Source organism: Nicotiana tomentosiformis, chromosome 10 (assembly GCF_000390325.3).
Source record: "Nicotiana tomentosiformis chromosome 10, ASM39032v3, whole genome shotgun sequence".
Taxonomy (NCBI): Eukaryota; Viridiplantae; Streptophyta; class Magnoliopsida; order Solanales; family Solanaceae; genus Nicotiana; species Nicotiana tomentosiformis.
The window spans coordinates 35,479,079-35,499,365 of record NC_090821.1 but is presented as its reverse complement, the minus strand read 5'-3'; the positions used below and the strand labels follow the sequence as shown (position 1 = coordinate 35,499,365).

Genomic DNA, 20,287 nt, shown 5'->3' with positions numbered 1-20,287 from the left:
TGTATCATTTTTAAAGCAAGGTGAACTATGAACTTGCACCAACCCCAAAAATACTGTCTCTCATATAGAGTAATATGACTCTTGCGAGATGTGCAAATTAACCTCACCGCAACTCTGAACCATTAACTGACATCATTCATCAGTTATCAACTAACAGGTATAAAAGAACAAATAGCTCGAGCAGCAGCACGAGGAGAGTCAAAGCGAGTATAAACATCACGCAGACACGAGGAACTATTAATTCCAGATCTCTGTACAACAGTCTGTTTAGTATGAGTCCGAGAGTGTCCTGAACTAGATTCAATGGTAGGATGAGATGCGCAGGATCTAGACAGAATCCCTTTCTTTGTCTGCATTTCATAGTAAACAGACAGAGAGTGCAGCACCAACTCTAGCAACCCCACACACACACACACACAAAAATAACCCCTCAAAGGACTTTCCCAGAGGGAAAACAGAAAAAGAAAGCCATCTTGATGTATAATCTGATCATGGAGTCAAAGAGAATTAGTAGCACTCTTGCCTTGGACCGCAGAAAGTTTTTAAATCTGGGATTTCATAAATATAACAAGAACTTGCAGACAGTTTTTTCACAATTGTAAAGCAACGGTCAAACGAAATGATCAGCTCAAGCCTAAATACATTACTTTCAAACTAAGAATAAGGAAGTGGCCTCTCAGCCTTCAAGTGCCTTAGAATTAGGTGACAAACAAAATACATATAGTATGCCTTAAAAGGTGGCAAATTGTCACCTGGCTTCCTGGTCTCTCGATGAAAGATTATCAGCCACGTCCGCGACCTCCACCTATATGAGAAATCCAACCCAGATTCATCAATGACATAAAAAAAATAGGCAGTCTTTGTTTACTTAGTAACTATAAGAAATTTCTTGAACATGAAGCTTGTTTATTGATATAATCAATCCTGAAATGAGCTCAGGATAATTTTGAAAGTACTAGAGAGAGATATGTGCTTAACATATTTCAAAAAACTGTGAAATCAAGTATTGGCACATGGGTAGATTCGTGTGACACCCTAGGCGAATCTCACATCGACAAAACACGGGAGAGATGCTGGATATATAAGTAGACAAACCTTAGACTCTAGTGACGCGTTTTAAACCCGTGAGGGCATAGGCCCAGAGCGGACAATATCACTAGCGGGCTGGGCTGTTACAATTTGGTTGGCTGTGAATGAACTCTAATGGCTTCTTATAAATTGGCTGCATATGCAATCAACCCATTTTGTGTAAACCTAGAAGGATTCAGTCTCAAATGAAGTCATCAAAATCCACCTGAAACCTCTTGTAATAGGTGTCATGTTAGTGTGCAATGATTTAGGCATAAAATGCAAACTTATATCTTACCTGGAATACTCTGATGACTTCGTCATAAGAACAACATATTGGCCAAGTATAAAACTGTCCAATTTTGCATGTGATTGGTGAGAAAGGAATATCCTTTTTTTAAGCATCAAAGTGCACATAACGTATTTTAGGGTTTAAAACTAAGGACCCATTTGTCCATACACATTTTTTCCTTTTTTTCAAATTTTATTTTTTCAACACTTGTTTGGTTATACATTTGACTGAATTTTTCACAATTTTTTTGAAGATGAGTTTCCAAGTTTGAAAAAGTGGGTTTTACCACTTCTCATATAAATTTCATTTTCCCTCACAAACCTAAAATATTTTTTCAAGTGAAATGCATGTCCAAACACAAATTCAAATTCTAAATACCTTTTTTCAAACTTAACTCCAATAACTACTTTTTTCAAAAATTACATTTTTATGTCCAAACGCCGACTAAGTTAACCAAAAATATTTTCACTTTCAGAGTACATGTGAAAATTCTAAGAAATTACTTTTTAATTAAATACAAACAAGTTTTGCTTGTGTAAGTAATTCTCCTTTTCTTAATTATTCAACTTTGTCTTTTGTCATAACTCACGACAATGTGTTTTTTCTTTTCACTTTTCAGCTTGACTTCGTGATTCGTCGACGTTTATATTAGAAGATGATCTTGGTTTGTTATTGTGTAAGATAAAGTTTGAATCTTATAAAAATAAGATAAGTTCTTCTCCAATAGCAAAGATCATCCAAATAATTAAAAAGGTAGCAAAGAGAATGAGTCTAAACCAATTACGAGAAAAGGAGAAGGTGGGTTTAAAACAATGGAAGGAAAATGAAACCTGGTCATTGGAGAGAGAAAAATGGGTTTAAAATAATGGAAGGAAAAACAAGACCTGGTTGGCTGGTTATGAGAAGGAAGAGACGTCTTACATGGATTCTTGGGGACCCAAGGGTTATAGAAAACAATAAAATGTGCTTTTTGATACCCACAAGCAAAAATTAACCATACCCATTTTCTTACTACTTAAACCCATAATGTGTGGACTCGTGGGTTTGGATATTATTGTCACCACTAAATATCATCATGTTCTAAGGGTATTAACGGAATCAGGAATTAACTTTTAGTTGCTTCATTCAGTCATACCTCTGCCACCAGACTTGGCACTAGGTCCTCCTTTGCCCACAAGAAAAATGGGTTTAAAATAATGGAAGGAAAAACAAGACCTGGTTGGCTGGTTATGAGAAGGAAGAGACGTCTTACATGGATTCTTGGGGACCCAAGGGTTATAGAAAACAATAAAATGTGCTTTTTGATACCCACAAGCAAAAATTAACCATACCCATTTTCTTACTACTTAAACCCATAATGTGTGGACTTGTGGGTTTGGATATTATTGTCACCACTAAATATCATCATGTTCTAAGGGTATTAACGGAATCAGGAATTAACTTTTAGTTGCTTCATTCAGTCATACCTCTGCCACCAGACTTGGCACTAGGTCCTCCTTTGCCCCGGCCTTTGGCACCTCCATCATCCATCCCACGCCCAATTCCTTTTGCTTGTCTCCCCACAGCACTGTCATCTCTACCTCCTCTTCCCCTTCCACGTCCTACACCAGGCGGTTTTCTATCTGCAAAACCATTAACATACAGTACTTTCAGGTATTAATCACCAGGGAAAAAATGCATGTCATCATTGGGTAAATACCAGTTCAATTTTTCACGTGTTGCTTACTTAATTTGATGTCAAATATCCCAAGGTCTAACAAAAAATTCTTCAGAGTTAATATAACTTGTAGATACCAAATGAGTAAAGCTGTAATCCAGTGGCGTATAGCTTGCAAGTTGCTGAATAATTATGAATAACCAATATCCACAAACCATAAGGAATATGAGAAGGAGACCACAATTTTCTTTCTCTAACGCTATAATAGAATACCTTCCATTCATAATAGAAGACATGTCATCACCAGTGGTGCAAAATAAAAGACATTACATTCAATGGAATTACATAAAACATCAATGCAGTTCATGAATATGTTTTCGGTGGGAAGCGCTTAGAGAAGAAAGGCCATTCTATGACATTCCATTGTAAAAAGCATACATGCAGCCAAATTGCATGCCAAAATGATCAAAACATAATGGACAAGCTCTAGTTTATCAAGATGGTGAAGTAAGGAAACGCCTGGCAGTTAGAACAGTTAATCTACGAAGTAGTTAAGCTATATGTCGGGACACCAGTTCTATTGCATATCAAGAATAACCATGATGACAAAAGCTCCAATAAAAGAGGTCAAAACTCTTTCATAAAGCAATAATATCTAAAATAGTACCTGTACGGCTTTTTGCCTCCTCCTGAACCTTATCAATCACCTGGAAAATTTACACATAGCGCAGTTTACCACCCAAACACAGAGAAAGTAGAAAATTAACAGAGTAAAAAAGAGAGACAAGGACACCACACGTATAACTAAAATCCAGTGAATGTTATCCCCCTTCTTGTGGAAGGAAACAAACAGTTACTCCCAGCAAATAAAATGGTTCAAACATTTACAAAGTTTAACCGGTGGCGGAGCCAAAAATTCATACAAGGGGATTCAAGAAAATACTGTAGTCTCAAACAAAGGATTTGAACCTATGACCTAAAATAATTTTTAACCCCTTTTTACCACTACACTAGAATCTTTCCTTATGTCAAGGGGATTCAACTATTTATAAATAACCACAGGAATTTGTTTTTGCCCCATTTGCGCAGCACAATTTTTCAGCAAAGAGAATTCAATTGAACCGCCGCCTCCTTAACTTAGTGGCCTCACCCAACTGTAGTTGGATTTGACTTAAGTCATAATTTGAGCTTAAAAAAGTAAATCAAATCAATTACCGAAAATGTTGACTTAGGTCAATGCATCTTGAATTTAGGATTTAGCCCAAATTTTATATGGACTTGATCCAATAAGTTTTTGATGTCAACAAAAACACGTTGTAAAGTACATCCAAATGAGAAAGCATGCTAAGCCCAACTATTTTGTTTAACAGACAACTGCAAGTGGATGAATTTCACAAGTATGGTCAGAAGTGAACCAATCTCTGAAGTCATCTTCAGAAAGTTGCATTTCTACCTAAGAAGTCTCAACAGACCACAGTTTTAAAAGTGAAACGCGCAAAGAGATGACAAGTTTTTTCATAAGGTCCATGGAGCTTGAAGTTAAAAGCAAGCAGCATAACGCACGCTTCTTTGAAGTGAATAAGACAACTCATGACATAAATGAATATCAAACATATATGAATTTAGTATTACAATGATCAAAATTGCAGTTAAAATAACCAATTTCAGTACCCAATGTACAATAACAATGATATTAATCCAGCTCTTCAAAGTTGAGTTCGATGAACCTGCCGCTTCACATTGGGATTATTTGCACATCATTGTTTGAAGCACACACTACTACAAAGTGCAAGGCTTCACCCATGAAGCAATAACCCCTCGCTTCGCATCACTTCGTCACTTTAAGCGACGATATGATGGCTTTTAATAACACTTCATCATCTAACTAGACTAAGTTGCATCCAACCATAATATTCAAAATTCCTCCATACCAGAATGTCCTTTGATATTAACGTGGAAATAAATCATAGTTAATTACTACGTCAAGCAATAGTATCTATGTCAACAATGGTTCAACACTACGATATTAAATATTCCACAAGGCAATAATGTTGGAAAAAAGAAAAAACTTCACCATCCAATCAGCAATTAATTTCATCACAAGAAATCCATTTACAACATTTATAGGTAGAAACAACTTTTGAATGTGGAAATCCATAATGAGTGATATCACATTTCACTTGATAAGTCCAAGGATGAAGTTTCCAACCCTATTATTGCTTGAAGTTCTTTGGATGGCAATTTAGATTAGCATTTAAAGTTAGTAAACTAAGGAAGACTCTGATTCTATGTGCCAAGACTGCTAGCAAGTTACTGTTGAATTATGTGACTATCTCATTTAAAAACTTAGGCAGTTAGAGTCTTAGAAAGGATACGCTTTTATTTACTTCATTATATCTTCAACATACTGCCTCGGGTATAAGCCTGATTATTTTTCATGAGCCAAACACGTGAAAATCTTTTTGACAATAGGTGGCCGTGAGACTTGAACCTACGACTTGTGCCTCCTCTAATACCATATTGCAAAAATGGACATTGAACCTAACTCATCTCCAAAAGATAGCTCTTGGTGTTAGGATTTCTAAAAACTATAAGGAGACAACAACTCATCCTCTCAACCAATGCAGGACATTCAAACAGCCCCTCCTTTGCAGGCCGAGAGCTGGACATCTAGAGCATGAAAAATATAATATGGGGCCCAACATTTGATAAACAAAGAGTAGGGATGGATCTGGCTCTGGTACACTGTAAAGAAAATAAATAGTGAGCCTAAATCAACCTCAAAATCTCAGCCCAAGAGATGAGGATTGACTAAGAACTATATGAGGAGAAAACAGTCTATTCCCTCACCCAATGTGGGACATTCTAACAATTTCTCTCTTTTTATCTCTTTCCTATATTCTAAAGACAGCAACCCACAAACCTAAAGATAAGTTTTAGCTCCCTTAAGTTCAGTTGCATCAAGACTAGCTAGTATGATGACTTCATTACAGTGTACGAAACTACAGCCCCTCAAACCATGCGGAACGTGTTAAGGCCAATATGTTTCCATGTTGGTAGTTCAAACAACTTACAGCACAAAAGCAAGCAATAAAAGAGGAGGTATTATATCAGAATAATACTCATCAAGTACCTAAAAGCCAATGAGTTGCCACGTGTGGAGTTCAAACAACTCAATTCACAACAAGAAGCAACCACAAAGAAGATGGGGCCTCCCACCGAATATTTTCGACTGGGAGTCGAGAAATGACCAATAACAGTTTTAATATTTATTCCAATCAAAAATAACAGTTACCTGCACTTATTACTACAATATAACCGAATTCTTTGCCTTTGTTCCCAAGTCAAATTGCAATATTCACTCTTTTTTTCTTTAAGGGATAAGTCAGTCATATTTACCCTGTAACTAGCACAATGTGTAGATTCAGAATAATAGTAGACGACGGCATATCATTGGAATTCGAGAAACAATCAAACCTCATCAGGTACTCGAAGGTATTTTATTGTATTCCCACGAACGTAACATTCTGGCATTCTCCAAAATCTATCTCCATCCTGCATTCCTTTTTAAAATCAGGCATTACTACACTACATAAGAAACTTTAGCTATGACATAGAAAGAAGAAGCTATAACATAAATAGGATCAAGAACATAAACTAATAAACTTACCTTTGAAGTACAGATAACTTCACGAAGATGGATATTCATCCAGGTATCACAGTTGACCAAATGACCATTATACGTTTCCCCATTTTTTAGTTCCACCAACTGCAAGACAAAGCAAAAATCTCCAGATTAAAACAAGTTTAAGAGTACAAGGTAAAAACTTGGATTCTCTAATAAACCAATGAATTATTTTGAATTTCCACAGTTATGTCGAATTATCGAGGCTTGAAACTCATGTTGGAGATGCTATAGCGAATTGAAGTAACTGAAAACTTATGCAACACAAAACAGACACCTTCATTATTAACTCTACTAAAAAGTTTTTAAGAAAAATTATTCTCCTTCAGCTATTACATAAGCAACTAGTCAAAGCTTCAAAGAACAGAGAAAGATGAACTTTCCTTGATCCCTTATCTCATTAGCAACATCATTCTGAATTTCGATAAGCAATTTATTCAATAGTTCAGGTTATTATGAAATACTCCCTCTGTCCCAATATAAGAGGCACTTGCTTTTTTGTTTGTCCAAAAAGAATGTCACCTTTCTATATTTAGAAACAGTTTAACTTGAAAATTTTCAATTTACCTTTACTGAACTGATTTATAGCACACAAATACCTAAAGCTTGTTTTAGAGCACAAGTTTCAGAACTCTTCCTTTCTTTCTTCAACTTTGTGCTAGGTCAAACAGTGCCACATAAATTGGGACGAGGGAGTAATACTAGAAAGATTGTTCACTACTTGAGCTAATACACCAATTCTAGGCCAGGTGTTTGCCCGGAGTTTTTGAAGTTTGGTTAGATATTTGTATATCAGTAGGGACTGGGAGTGGATTCACAGAGGAGGGGGTGCTTGTGCACCCATAGCCCCTGCAAGAAACCTATATGTAAAATAGCGCTTATTTTGTAAAAATCATATAACATTGAAAAAGTGTGAATCCAATGTCACAAAATACCAATGGGTGCCATGGTTGAACTTTCATCCTTAAAGGTCTGCTCACCCTCCCGCCGAGGATTTGAATCAGGATGACAACACAAATTCAATTTCTGTTCCGCACATCATCTTTTTTCATGTCCTTGTTCTTTTCAGAATTTTCTTTACTGAATACCACTCACCTATTCCCATTCCAATTACCACTTCCCATAACATAAACATCCGCAATGAGATAGAATCATTGTTGCTTAATTTCCTTTTTTTTTTGTCTCTCTTCTTTTATACATACCTCTTACTCCAGACACTCCCCTTGCTGATACCCTATCCTCATTTACACTACTTGCAATGATGCTTTACATAAACACCTCGTTTCTTCCTTGTGAATGATGCTTTCTTCACACAATTGAATATTTGGTATTGAGATTGAATTAAATTAGTATTTGATTGGATTGAATTGAATTGAGCAGTTGTGACTGTAATTAATTTGAATTATGAGTGTGTTCACATAGGTAAGGAAATTTGATATGACAATTCAGTATTTGTGTTTTTGGATAGTTCAAAGACATGCATAATATTATCGATCAATCAATTAACTACGCATGAATAATGATATCTTAGACAAAATTCTTCAACTTCTCACATAAGGAATATTTTTTACTCTTTGTTTTGATAGGTGGTACATCTTTTCCTAATTGGAAAATTGGACCCAAAAAATCAACATGAACTCATTTCACTTGGATGATCGACACGTCTATCTACGGATCAAGCAAGGAATATATCGGAAAAAAAACTAAACAAAAATCAATTGCAATGTTTTGGATAGCGTGCGGCGACAAATAGCGACGAAGGCCCGCTTCACTGAGGCGAGAGGCGCGCAGCGAAGCGCTCGCCTTTTTGATGTGAAGCGACAATTTATACAAAAACATAAAATATTATATACATATAACTAAAAACTCAATAACAATAATATATTAATAATAAGAAGAAAAACAGAGCAAAAAAAAAGGCTACTGCCTCTGGAAAACAGCAAAGAAAGAAGAAGAAAAATGAAGAAACTAACAGCAAAGAAAGAAGAAGAAAAACAGAGCAAAAAAAAAGGCTACTGCCTCTGGAAATCAGCAAAGAAAGAAGAAGAAAAATGAAGAAAGAAAGAAGAAAGAGCCGATCATTGAATGATTGAAGAAAGAAGAAAGAAGAAGAAGAAAAAGAAAAATAAAAAAAAGAAGTCGCTGCTGAAATAGAGGAAGAAGAAAGTAGAAGAAAAAAGGAGAAGAAGAAGAAAAGAAAAGAAAGTAACATACCTGGTGAGGATGGCTGATGATGGAAGAAGAAGAAGAAGATCGAAGGTCGCTGAAGGAGAAGAAGAAGGTCGCTGCTCGTCGCTGAAGGAGAAAAGTGAAACCCAAGCCCTAATTTTGTGTTTTAATATTAATGCTGCCTTTTCTTCCGTTTTATTCAAAAAGCGACGCCTCGCAGCGCCTCTCGCTACACATGCAGAGGCGCTCGCCTTTTCTTCCTCGCAACGCAACAGACCAAAATAGCGATGCTATCTCGCCTCGCGTCGCTACACGCTATTAGCACTGTAGCGCTCGCTATTTACAACACTGATCAATTGAAAACCAAATTGAATTAAACAATAATCAAATTGATCGAATACATGCTCCTACCCAGACTCTATTTCTATTTCAGGGTGTATGTTAAAGGCAACATTGCATCCTTCATTTCCAAATACTGAGCCCTCTTCTATATGTCATTGTAGGGATAGGACTGAAATTGACAGAACCTCTAAAAATCCTATTTTTTTATAATGACTGAGAAATCCGTCTGGGCCAATCCTTAGGACCAACCACAGCCATCGAAAGGCTGATGGCCCCGTCCCTCTACCCAGTGTTGTCACAGGCAAAAAGCTCTAAAAAGCATTCCAGGTCTGTTGCGGCTTTAAGCGCAAAGCGCAATTTAAGAGTGAGCTTCAGTTCAAAAAAAAAAAGGTGCAACGATGGAAAAAAATAAAAATATATATATAATTTAAGAAAAAATTAACAAATTCATTCATATTGTTTTCCTTAAAGCATAATACACTTATTTGCGATTAAATTGTGCTGTTTAGTACCGCTCAATTCAAGATAGAACTCATGGGCAATAGGTGTCCACGCCTTAGTGACTTGTTTACACTGAAGCGCAGCTTAAGCAACGCGAAGCGCCCTCCTCAAGCTTTTCTGAGCTTCAGGCCTTAAGCATGCTTTAAATGAGCCTTTGACAACACTGCCTCTACCCTTCTCAACTTAAGCACTAGGCTTAGTTTGCATGGTGGAAGGCTCGAACCTGTGACCTAAGTCATAAGTCCCTCAAACTTTGTCACTTGACTTAAGCCCTGGGGGCAAATTCTAGAAAACCCTAATGTGTTTTCAAAAGATACATTATTGGGCATTGGAATGAAAAGAGTCCAAATAGAACATAATAGGTATCAATGTTTGAAAAAACAAAAAAAAGATATCAAGGATGCATATAGGTGAACCCAACAAGTTTGGGCTTGAAGCATAGTAGTAGTAGTTGTTGTCGTTGTTTCTGCTGTTAAGACTTAAGAGACATATAACACAGACATGAACACACACACACACAAACAGAGGGAGAGAGAGATACCATGGGATGCCCCTGTGCAGTCTTGAGCAGTGAGAGTGGGAGCTGAGACAGAAAAAAAAAATCAAGGCAGGGATAAATCTTTCCACAGCTTCATAATCAAACCAAAATAACAATATTAATGAAAAATAAAAACCCTAATATCTATAGCAATTATGTTAAACGTACCATCTTTTAATGTGTGAAGATCCGAATTCAAATTGCTGCAAAATACAAAACAGACGAATATCACACACATGGCATCAGAGAACAAACTGCGTATATATAATTAATACTAAAAGGAAAGCACTTTCAAATTGTAGAGCGTTCTTTTCTACCATCAAAACTGTGACCCTCCAAAATTGGATTTTAAGGTTATTTGCACTAAACGAAACGATTTGAGAATTCCGAAATTCGTATATAAACGCATTACCTGATTGATCTTCTTCGTCTTCCACCTTCTAGGCAACCAGACGTAGGGCAAATATTCTACTTTACAGACACTTTTACTAGTACTACTAAATTGAATATTGTCCATTATGCCGCTGATATGGTGTCAGAATGGGCTGGTCCAGCCCAACCCAATCAAGCCTTACGGGCCATGAAATTTGATAAGCTAGAACGGGCGATCCCATTTTCAAAAGGGCGCCCCCGCCCCAGTTTAACATGTATCCAAAGTTTAAGACAACTTGGGACCTTTTTCTTCTTCCTTTTTTTCTTCTTCTTCTTCTTTTTCTTTTTCTCCTTTGATGTGAAAATAAAGGTGATGGTAAATTCATATGATATTGAGCATATTTTAAGATAATTTATAGTGTTTTATAGTGGTGAGATGTTGTGACACTTTATTATATTACTGCTTAGGGTTTCTTCTTCTTCTTTTTAATTGTAAAATGGGTTTGTTAGATTTATTATTGCTTTGACAAATTGATGATTGGGGTTTGTTCTTGATGATATTTGGAGGTTATGTTTCAAATTTGAGCTCATTTGGAGTAGAGGATTGATGTAATTCGAAGAATAAAATTCTGTTTCTAGGCAATTTGCACTTCAGACCTACGTATCCTTAAGTGCATGAAAATATTAGTTGCACTTCACACTTATTTGGCCACAAGTGCATCTGAAGTGTAATTTTTTCACTTCAAATCTATTTGACCTTAAGTGGATGAAAATATTTATTGCACTTCAGACCTATTTAGCCTTAAGTACATCTTAAGTGTAATTTTTTGTACTTTAGACTTGATTGGTCTTAAGTGCATTGCATTTCAAACAAATATTTTTTTTAACTTAAAACCTGATAAGTGTGAAGTTGATCCTAAAGTGGTAGACTTGCAAATTTTTGTGCAAAGTGGGTATAAGTTCAATTGTGACCCCAAAATTGGGTATAGATGCAAATGCCCTTATCACAACGTACCCATATAATTAGCGGAAAAAAAACCTAGTTATAGATATTGGCATCAGGTAGCCAATAAATGTATATTATAACAATAATGTATATATCAAAATTTATATCACAATTTTATTGTCTTTCTTTGTCTATATCAAAATGTATATCACAACTTTATTTTCCTTTTTTGTCTATCTAAAATATAAAATTATTACATCCTATGTTTTCGTACTTAAAGGTACGTCGTAAGTCAACTGATGTGTTGGAAATGAGATTATCTTTGAAAGTATATAAAGTAAGTTAATCATATTACCTTGAAAGTTACAAATATTTAATATCATGAACAACAAGTACCAAGAGAGTTGGAAGGTTTAGAAGCTAAACGAATTGAAGAAAATAAGTTTCGTCGAAAGTCGACAAGTTGGGAATATTATAACCCGTAATTTTGGGGTGAGACTAGGATGCTTAACATGATAAGAAAGTTATGTTATGAGTTATTTTAGTCGTATGATAGTCGTGTGTTAAGTTTTGAAGTCAATCGATCGATGAACGTCGTCACAAGTTACGGTCATAAGTTTTGCTGAAAATTGGGTCAAATGTAGTAGAGCTTTTCTCTCAATATAATATGAATTATGGGGTAATCCACCCATAAAATTAAAGGTCTACCCGTCTAGTTTTCAATGTATTAAACCGTTAGTCGATACGATATCGGAGTTGAGAGATAATCGCATTTTCGCGAAACTGCACAAGCAGCTCCCTTGGGACCCACAAAGTCGGTGGAAAAGTCCATCTCGTATTTAAGTCTCTTCTAACTTGTTTTAACTTAATTTTCTCGACCAAAACAGTTCCTAAACACTCCTAGATTCTCTCAAAGAGTTCCCCCATGATCCTAAAGTGAATCCAAAGATAAACCACACAAGTTCAACGTAAAAAATATCGTGGCTACCGTTAACTCCCTTTCCTTCTCGTTGTGACGACTTAGGAAGTGACTTGGTATTGAAGTAAGTTAAAGAACAGAGGGTTCTTGGTATATTTGAGGTAAGTTTCATCTTCCTTAAGCTAATCTTAAGTTTGTACAAGTGTTGGGTTGAATTTTGTTGGAGAATTCTTGAAGAAACTAGTAACTACGAAACATGAAGCTGAGCTATGTTGGGTGGGCAGTTTTTGCATGATTTAAGATACTAAATGGAATTATAAAGGTATGGATAGAATGGCGGGGGTGAGGAGAAGCGAAGATGAAGATTATTGTGCTAAAACATGTTGAATTCGAACTATAAATGACCCTATGAAGTTATGCACATAAGTTGTTCGATAAAATGACTAAATGAACCTCCCTATAGAATATGAAGTCAATATTGATACTAATCCTTCGTATGATATAGATTACCATCCGTAAGAGGTGTGAGGACTTGTGCGATAATTTTAGCTTCGTGGATAAGGTATGTTAAGGCTAAATTTTTCCTGTATTTTGGCATTATCACGTAACTACATGTGTTTGATAACGAGACATAAAGAGAAAGTATTACCTTATTTTCACCACCATCGAGCTATAATCGGTAGGCAAGTCCCTTATTGGGAAACCTCTTATTAGATGGTAAGTTATATACCGAGCCTACTATGGCCGAGCACCTATGAGCGAGCCTAGAATGGCCAAGATACCGATCCTAGTATGGCCGAGTGCCTATGAGTGAACCTACTACGGCCGAACAGTTACATGTACCGAGCTTTATAGGGCCGGACAACTATTTTCCTTACTGTATTGAGAGTGTTGAGTCAGTATCAGCAGGTAAACATATTTTTAGATCATTTTTTACTCCAGTTACTTTTAGTTATTATATTATCAATTCAATTTCAGCTTTTAGCTATTATATTGCCTTACATTACTCGGTACATTATTTCGTATTGGCATCTCTTTTGTCGAGGACATTGCATTTCATGCCTGTAGGTCCTGATAGATAGCCGGATAGACCTTCCCAGTAGACAGAGCCAAACATCATCTTGATTGGTAAGCTATACTCCCCGCAGTTGACAGGTCTAGACTTTGGAGTCTATTTTGTATATACAGGTTTGATGGGTAAATTGAGGCCATGTCCCGACCATGATACAATTCTATTATCTCTAGAGGTTTGTAGACGAGTCATGTATATTTTGTATGTTAGTATTGTAGCCTTGCCAACCCTGTGTGCATGTTCAGTTTGGTATTGCTGGTTGTAGACGTTTATGGTAGCCTCGTCAGCCTGTACAGTTATATATATGAGATTTTGGGTATGTTTACCCCTTGGATGAGATAGACGTTATTTTCAGATGATTTATAATATGGCCTCATTGGCCTTGATTGGTAATGCCAGCTTACAGGTAGGCCTCGTCGGCCTAAGTTGAGGGTTACCCCTCCAGAGTTCACAGTTACAGAGTGGTACGCTTGGGCCGAGTATGGCATCGGGTGCCGACCATGCCTCCCCAGGTTTGGGGTATGACAAACTTGGTATCAAAGCAATTCTGCCCTAGGGAGTCTACAAGTCGTATTTAGTAGAGTCTTTTTTATAGATGTGTTGTGCACCATATTATATAAACAGGAAGCTACAAGGCATTTAGAAGTCTATTACCCTTCTTTCAAATTCAAATCGTGTTATAGAGCTGAGTCATAAGAGTTTGAGCTGGGACTTATGTTTGTTAATGATACATAGATGCTTGCAATTAGAAAGATTATAGCTAGCTAGAGGGTTAATACAACAGCAGGTAAGGGCACTAGTAGAGGGAGAGCTCTTGACGACGTGACCCAGTTTGAGGCCCTATCAGATTATGCATACCAGATGTGCAAATTTCATGCTTAAGACCCTAGGATGGGAATAAATAACACACCTCGTGAATAGCAGGCCATGGGAGTATTAGAAGGTAAAAGTATAAGTTTCAACAGGTAACAGAAGCAAGGTGAAGAAGGATACGAGGTACCAGTTAGTGAAGATTATCAATATCCACAATTCATGCAAAGAAATATAAGCATTCTGAGTTACATTCAACAGTAACAGAGGTATGTACAATTGGCCACACCCATCTCAGTTATGCCCAATGGGAGCTAACATATATAGTTTAAGAGAAGGATGGGATATAAGGATCCAGCTGGGGTTAGAGTAACCCAAAATGGTGGATGGATTGTTAGCATTAGCTGACATTTCTGAAGGATGTTACAAACATGATAGTAGTTCTCCCTCTGAGACGCCCAGGTAGTGCGCTCTAGAATAGTACAATCAGATATGAATACTAGAATATTCAAAAATTTCAAAAGATAGGCACTAGAATCCTAGAAGGGATAAATATTTACCTTAGTATGACTCCCGCTCCTAGTAAAAAGAGAATATTAGGCGACTCGAAGAGCCAGTGGATGGAGCACGGGGAGCTAAAAGCGAAAGAATATTTTGTTGAGGATATGTTCAGAATAAGGTAATAGACAGAAACATTAGTAGGAGAATAAGAAAAAAGTAAATGAAACATTATGAGTAAGATGTGATAAATGGGTCATAATGGTAAATCAAATTATGACAGGATGATAAAGTTTATAGTTTAGTGAAGGAAAAGATAAGAGGAGACAGGACTTGAGACAATAAAAGAGTATAAGCCATAAAGTCATATCCTCATTTCGAGAAATGAGTTGGTGACTCCAACGTAATTACCAGAAGGCTAAGTTATACCCCTAGAGTAATAGAAATTAGTATGGGCTAGTAAACAAGATAAAACCAAACATGAATTAGGGGTCAGAGGATTTGATAATAGTCGACATCGTGAGAATTTTGGAGATCGTGTTCCGACAATAATAGAATGGACAACAGAAGAATAACTTTTAAAGGTCATTCGGGAAGACGGTTCTCGTTAGCAAACATTGTGAGCCGAGTTAAGCTTAAGGGACTAAGTGTGCCAATTACACTAGGTGTGACCCTCATGCATAAGAAATTCAGTTATCCTTGGTACAAAAGGGTTACCGCAAGGTGAGTAAGGATCATTGAAAATATGGAAAGACGCTGAAGATGAAGAGGTAAAACATCTATAGGTAAAACTTCATAGTATTAAATGTTAGTACTCCCCTAAAGGGGGGAAAACGGCGAGATATGGTATTAAGTCGGAGTTAAGTAGCTCATATAAATATAGAATGGTAAAGGAAAAATGCGGTGAAAAGGCGAAATGAATGAGATTGCATTTATTCAGATACTATAGATATGTCATGACTCCAGAACATTATGTAAGCACGATGGCGCGAAAATGTCACGACCCAAACCGATGGGCCATGACGAGTTCCCGAGTCTTACCTGTCGAACACCCCTAAGCATGCTTCAAGATATAAACATGAATTAAGGGTAGGTCATGAATAACATCTGTCAATAAACTGCTGAATCACGTGAAAAACATACGTGAGGAAAAACATATCCAAAAGACATATATACATATACATGCGAAATATGGTAGGGCGAGCCGGCAAGGCTACTATTACTACATATTCAAGACTGGAAGCCGACAAGACCACATACTATCCAACTATACATGACTATCTACAAACCTCTAATAGAGTGTACAACTATATAAAGGACGGGACTGGGCCCCGTCATACCCATATCTTCATACCAAAAATAGCGTACCAAAACTAGTAACAGCTCTAGATCAAGTGGAGCACACCAACTCTCGCTGATCAAAGATCCTTAAAAAGGGGGACCGTCAGCCTGTCTACCTGCACCTGCGGGCATGAAATGCAGGCCCCGAAAAATAGGGGCGTCAGTACGAATAATGTACTGAGTATGTAAGGCATGAAAATCAGTACATAAAGACATAGATGAAACATGGAGTAAAGAATTCCACCTGTAAGTCTAAATAACTTTGTGAATCCTGAAATATTTATAATGTCATGCACGTGCGTATAAATGCTGTATCATGCATAGGCATAAGTGTACATAACATCATCAAGCCTCTGAGGGCATCCCGTCATATCATCTCGGCCACTGTGGGCAAAATCATCAACATATACCAGCTGATCAGGTGGTGGTGCGTATATAACACTGTAACCTTTTCCCATATCCCATATACATATAATATACGCATATATAATGCCATCTAGTCATGGGTCAATGTACATGTATAAATGAATAAAATGCATAAGAAGTACGTTAATAAGATTTCTCGGAATGTCATAAGATCAATATGCCTTTCGGATAAATTTTATCAACCACGTATTTTTTTGAGACCCATAAACAGAAGATATAATAATAATCCACATGGGGAATCAAGAACATAGGCACCCCTAGTACTTCTATGAATAGAGGTCTTTATGAAAGTTGTGCGTTTGCTCGTTTCGTTCGTATCGTATGAATCATGCCAAAAGAAAGAAGGGATAGCCTTAAGATACCTGAGCCGATTCTCTTGACAATCCCTCTAACACACATTAATTATGACAAAACATGTAATGGCAGATCGAAGTAGGGAAAAATCCGTATGATATTCTTGATATCATAGCACGTTATTTCTTATTCGATTAATATTTACTATATTGAAAGAAATCACTTGCAATGATGAATAACAACTAAACCTATTAATTAGCACCAACGTTGCTGGTCTAAACTCTAAAGTGGCAAGCATGCCATAACTTATTTCATATTCTCTAAGTTACATTACCAATAAGGAAACCAAACAAAGGTAATTATCCAAAGAACTTTTACGTGTAAACAAGGCACCTCATGTGTTATGACTCATCATGAACATTGGTGCCACTTGGCCTACCTTAATGCCGTGTGGCAGCCCCCAAAAAATCTTTATCCACTTAATCCTATTTAATACCATAATTATCCCCACAATTAATCAATTACCCACATAATTAAGAATTATCTCAAATTACTTAAAATACTACTCACTTTTAACACACTTTATGTACCATACTATTATGGTCATGTGGTACCTTGTATGGCACTAGTCCATAAATATCGGGTATTATAGTTCGGACCGTATTTTATCCCAAATTGACAACCTTCAACGAAACTCATTTTCTTTGATTCGTTTACCCTTTAACCTTCACGGCACTTACTTATCGCTTGTTATAAATAACATAAATGCTTATAACCTCAAAAATAATCTCATCCTCGAGTCTACGTCGATTAACTTACGACGAAATTTTAACGTACGAAAACGCGAGATATAACATCCTTCCCCCCTTAGAAACATTCATCCTCGAATGTTTAACTCCCCGAGATCTATATAAATTTTGGCAGAGTCACCTTTGTAAAAGTACTACTATCAATCCTTCCTGTAGAAAACTCAATAATTCAATGCCACATAGGACCACAATCATCAATAATGACAATGGTCTCACACGACCAATGATAATAACTAACACAAAAATCCATACACGTATCTTAAGACTGTGATGTCTCAAGCGGATCCTTCTTTGGAAGAGAAAATAAGTGAGGATATCTAGACTTCATTTATTCTTCGGCTTCCCAAGTCATTTCTTCCACATTATTGTTTCTCCAAAGTACTTTTACTGAAGCTACGTCTTTAGTCCTCAATCTCCGAACCTGTCTATCTAGTATAGCAATGGGAGTTTCCTCATATGATAGCTGTTCTGTGACCTGGACATCATCAATTGACACGACTCTGGAAGGATCTCCGATACATTTACGAAGCATAGACACATGAAAGACTGGATGTACAGAGTCCAAGTCAGAAGGCAAGTCTAACTCATATGATACCTGGCCTACCTTGCGTATGATCTTATATAGCCCAATGTACCGAGGGCTAAGTTTTCCTTTCTTACCGAACCTCATAACGCCTTTCATCGGTGATACCTTTAGGAATACCCAATCGTCAACCTGAAACTCCAAGTCCCGTCGTCGATTATCCGCATAAGACTTCTGACGGCTTTGAGATGCTAATAGCCTTTCCTGTATAAGCTTAATCTTCTCGATTGCCTGTTGTACCAACTCTGGTCGTACTAACTTAGTTTCCCCAATATCGAACCATCCTATAGGTGACCTACACTTTCGTCCGTAAAGAGCTTTGTATGGAGCCATCTAAATACTGGAATGATAGCTATTATTATACGCGAACTCAATAAGCGGCAGATGATCATCCCAGCTATCCTTGAAGTTTATCACACAAGCCTGTAACATATCCTCAAGTGTCCGAATAGCACGCTCAGCTTGTCCGTCTATCTGGGGATGAAATATCGTACTAAGACTCACCTGAGTCCCCAATCCTTTTTGGAAGGACCTACAGAAATTAGCTGTAAACTTAGCACCTCTATCCGAAATAATAGATATAGGGACACCATGAAGTCATACTATCCTCTTAATATAAAGCCTTGCATAATCTTTTGCGGAATATGCAGTCCTAACGGGCAGAAAATGGGCTGATTTTGTAAGTCTATCAACAATCACCCATATAGAATCGAACTTACGCTGGGTACGAGGTAAACCTACGATCAAATTCATATTGATTACTTCCCACTTCCAAGTCGGAATCTCTATAGCCTGTAATAACCTATCGGGTTTTTGATGCTCAATCTTAACCTGCTGACAGTTAGGGCACTAAGCAACAAACTCCGCTATATCCTTTTTCATTCCGTCCCACCAATATATTTCCCTGATATCACGATACATTTTTGTTGCTCCTGGATGGATAGAATAACGAGAATAGTGAGTTTCTCCCATAACCTGCCGACGCAGCCCCGCAAGATTAGGGACACATAATCGTCCTCGATATCTGAGGACCCCATCTTCTAAAATCTCAAATGGTGTCTTCTCCTTCTGAGGGGTTGTATCCCTATAATGAGCTAACACATGATCCTCGTACTGGTGTCCCTTCACTTCAGTTACTAAAGAGGATGTTATCGTGTCCTGAATAGTAATTCCATTATCACCTGAGTCCAGCAATTGAACTCCAAGACTAGCTATCTGATGAATGTCATGGGCTATCCCACTCTTCTCTGGTTGTAAATATGACATGCTACCCATAGACCTACGGCTGAGGGCATCGGCTACTACATTCGCCTTCCCTGGATGGTATAAAATATCAATGTCATAGTCTTTTAGTAGCTCCAACCATCTCCTCTGACGTAAATATAATTCCTTTTGCTTGAAGATATACTGAAGGCTCTTATGATCCGTATAGATATCAACATGAATGCCATACAAATAGTGCCTCCATATCTTTAGTGTGAATCACCGCGGCTAACTCTAGATTGTGGGTCTGGTAATTCTTCTCGTGTTTTCTTAGTTGTCTAGAAGCATAAGCTACAACCTTACCATGCTGCATTAGTACACAACCCAATCCAATGCCCGAAGCGTCACAATAGATAGCATAATCATCGGTTCCCTCTGGGAGTGTTAGAACCGGCGCAGAAGTTAGTATGTCCTTCGATGCCTGGAAACTTCGTTCACAAGCATCGGTCCACTGAAATTAGCTCCCTTCTGAGTCAACTTTGTCAATGGTGCTGAAAGGGAAGAAAATCCATCTACAAATCTCCTGTAATAGCCACAAGTATAACAAACACCCAACCTCATACGGCTCTGCCCGGTATGCTGCTTACCACACTGAGCACATCGTGGCAAGGACGGCCTCATCTGACTTGACTCACTCCTATACTGAGAACTTGATGCCTTGGAATTATGACTAGGCCCTGAATATATGAGACGATCAAGCCT

At 37.3% G+C, this 20,287-nt stretch overlaps 2 protein-coding genes across 4 annotated transcripts; both read right to left on the bottom strand.

Annotated features, from left to right (window-relative positions):
* Positions 1-536: 536 nt before the first annotated feature.
* On the bottom strand, positions 537-10,812 carry LOC104096692 (probable U6 snRNA-associated Sm-like protein LSm4). Of its 3 annotated transcripts, XR_011411399.1 has the most exons (9): positions 10,665-10,812; positions 10,421-10,455; positions 10,256-10,297; positions 6,688-6,786; positions 6,495-6,572; positions 3,685-3,724; positions 2,827-2,982; positions 1,096-1,294; positions 537-805 (listed from the first exon to the last, which is right to left on the bottom strand). XR_011411399.1 is itself a non-coding variant. In XM_070186320.1 (8 exons), the coding sequence occupies exons 2-8, from the start codon at positions 10,421-10,423 to the stop codon at positions 783-785; spliced, it is 441 nt and encodes a 146-aa protein (XP_070042421.1). In that variant the 5' UTR covers positions 10,424-10,455; positions 10,665-10,810; the 3' UTR covers positions 537-782. The 3 variants fall into 3 exon arrangements, 2 of the variants coding, with proteins under 2 accessions (XP_070042421.1, XP_070042422.1); XM_070186320.1 differs by lacking the exon at positions 1,096-1,294 and having other exon boundaries at positions 10,665-10,810; XM_070186321.1 differs by lacking the exons at positions 1,096-1,294; positions 10,665-10,812 and adding an exon at positions 10,570-10,662.
* Positions 10,813-19,171: 8,359 nt separating this feature from the next.
* On the bottom strand, positions 19,172-19,597 carry LOC138900004 (uncharacterized). The gene has a single exon (XM_070186705.1). The coding sequence runs from the start codon at positions 19,595-19,597 to the stop codon at positions 19,172-19,174; it is 426 nt and encodes a 141-aa protein (XP_070042806.1).
* Between the last annotated feature and the right edge of the window lie 690 nt (positions 19,598-20,287).

What these genes read in the sequence shown, in the direction of transcription:
- LOC104096692 (XM_070186320.1), bottom strand. An exon ending in ACCTTCGAGTACCTGATGAG is followed by an intron (nt 3,725 to 6,494) that starts GTTTGATTGTTT and finishes TAAATTTTCCAG; the next exon opens with GTGATTGATAAGGTTCAGGA. An exon ending in TGCCAAGTCTGGTGGCAGAG is followed by an intron (nt 806 to 2,826) that starts GTATGACTGAAT and finishes TTTCTCATATAG; the next exon opens with GTGGAGGTCGCGGACGTGGC.
- LOC138900004 (XM_070186705.1), bottom strand. Translation starts at nt 19,597, where the DNA reads ATGGGTAGCATGTCATATTTACAACCAGAGAAGAGTGGGATAGCCCAT.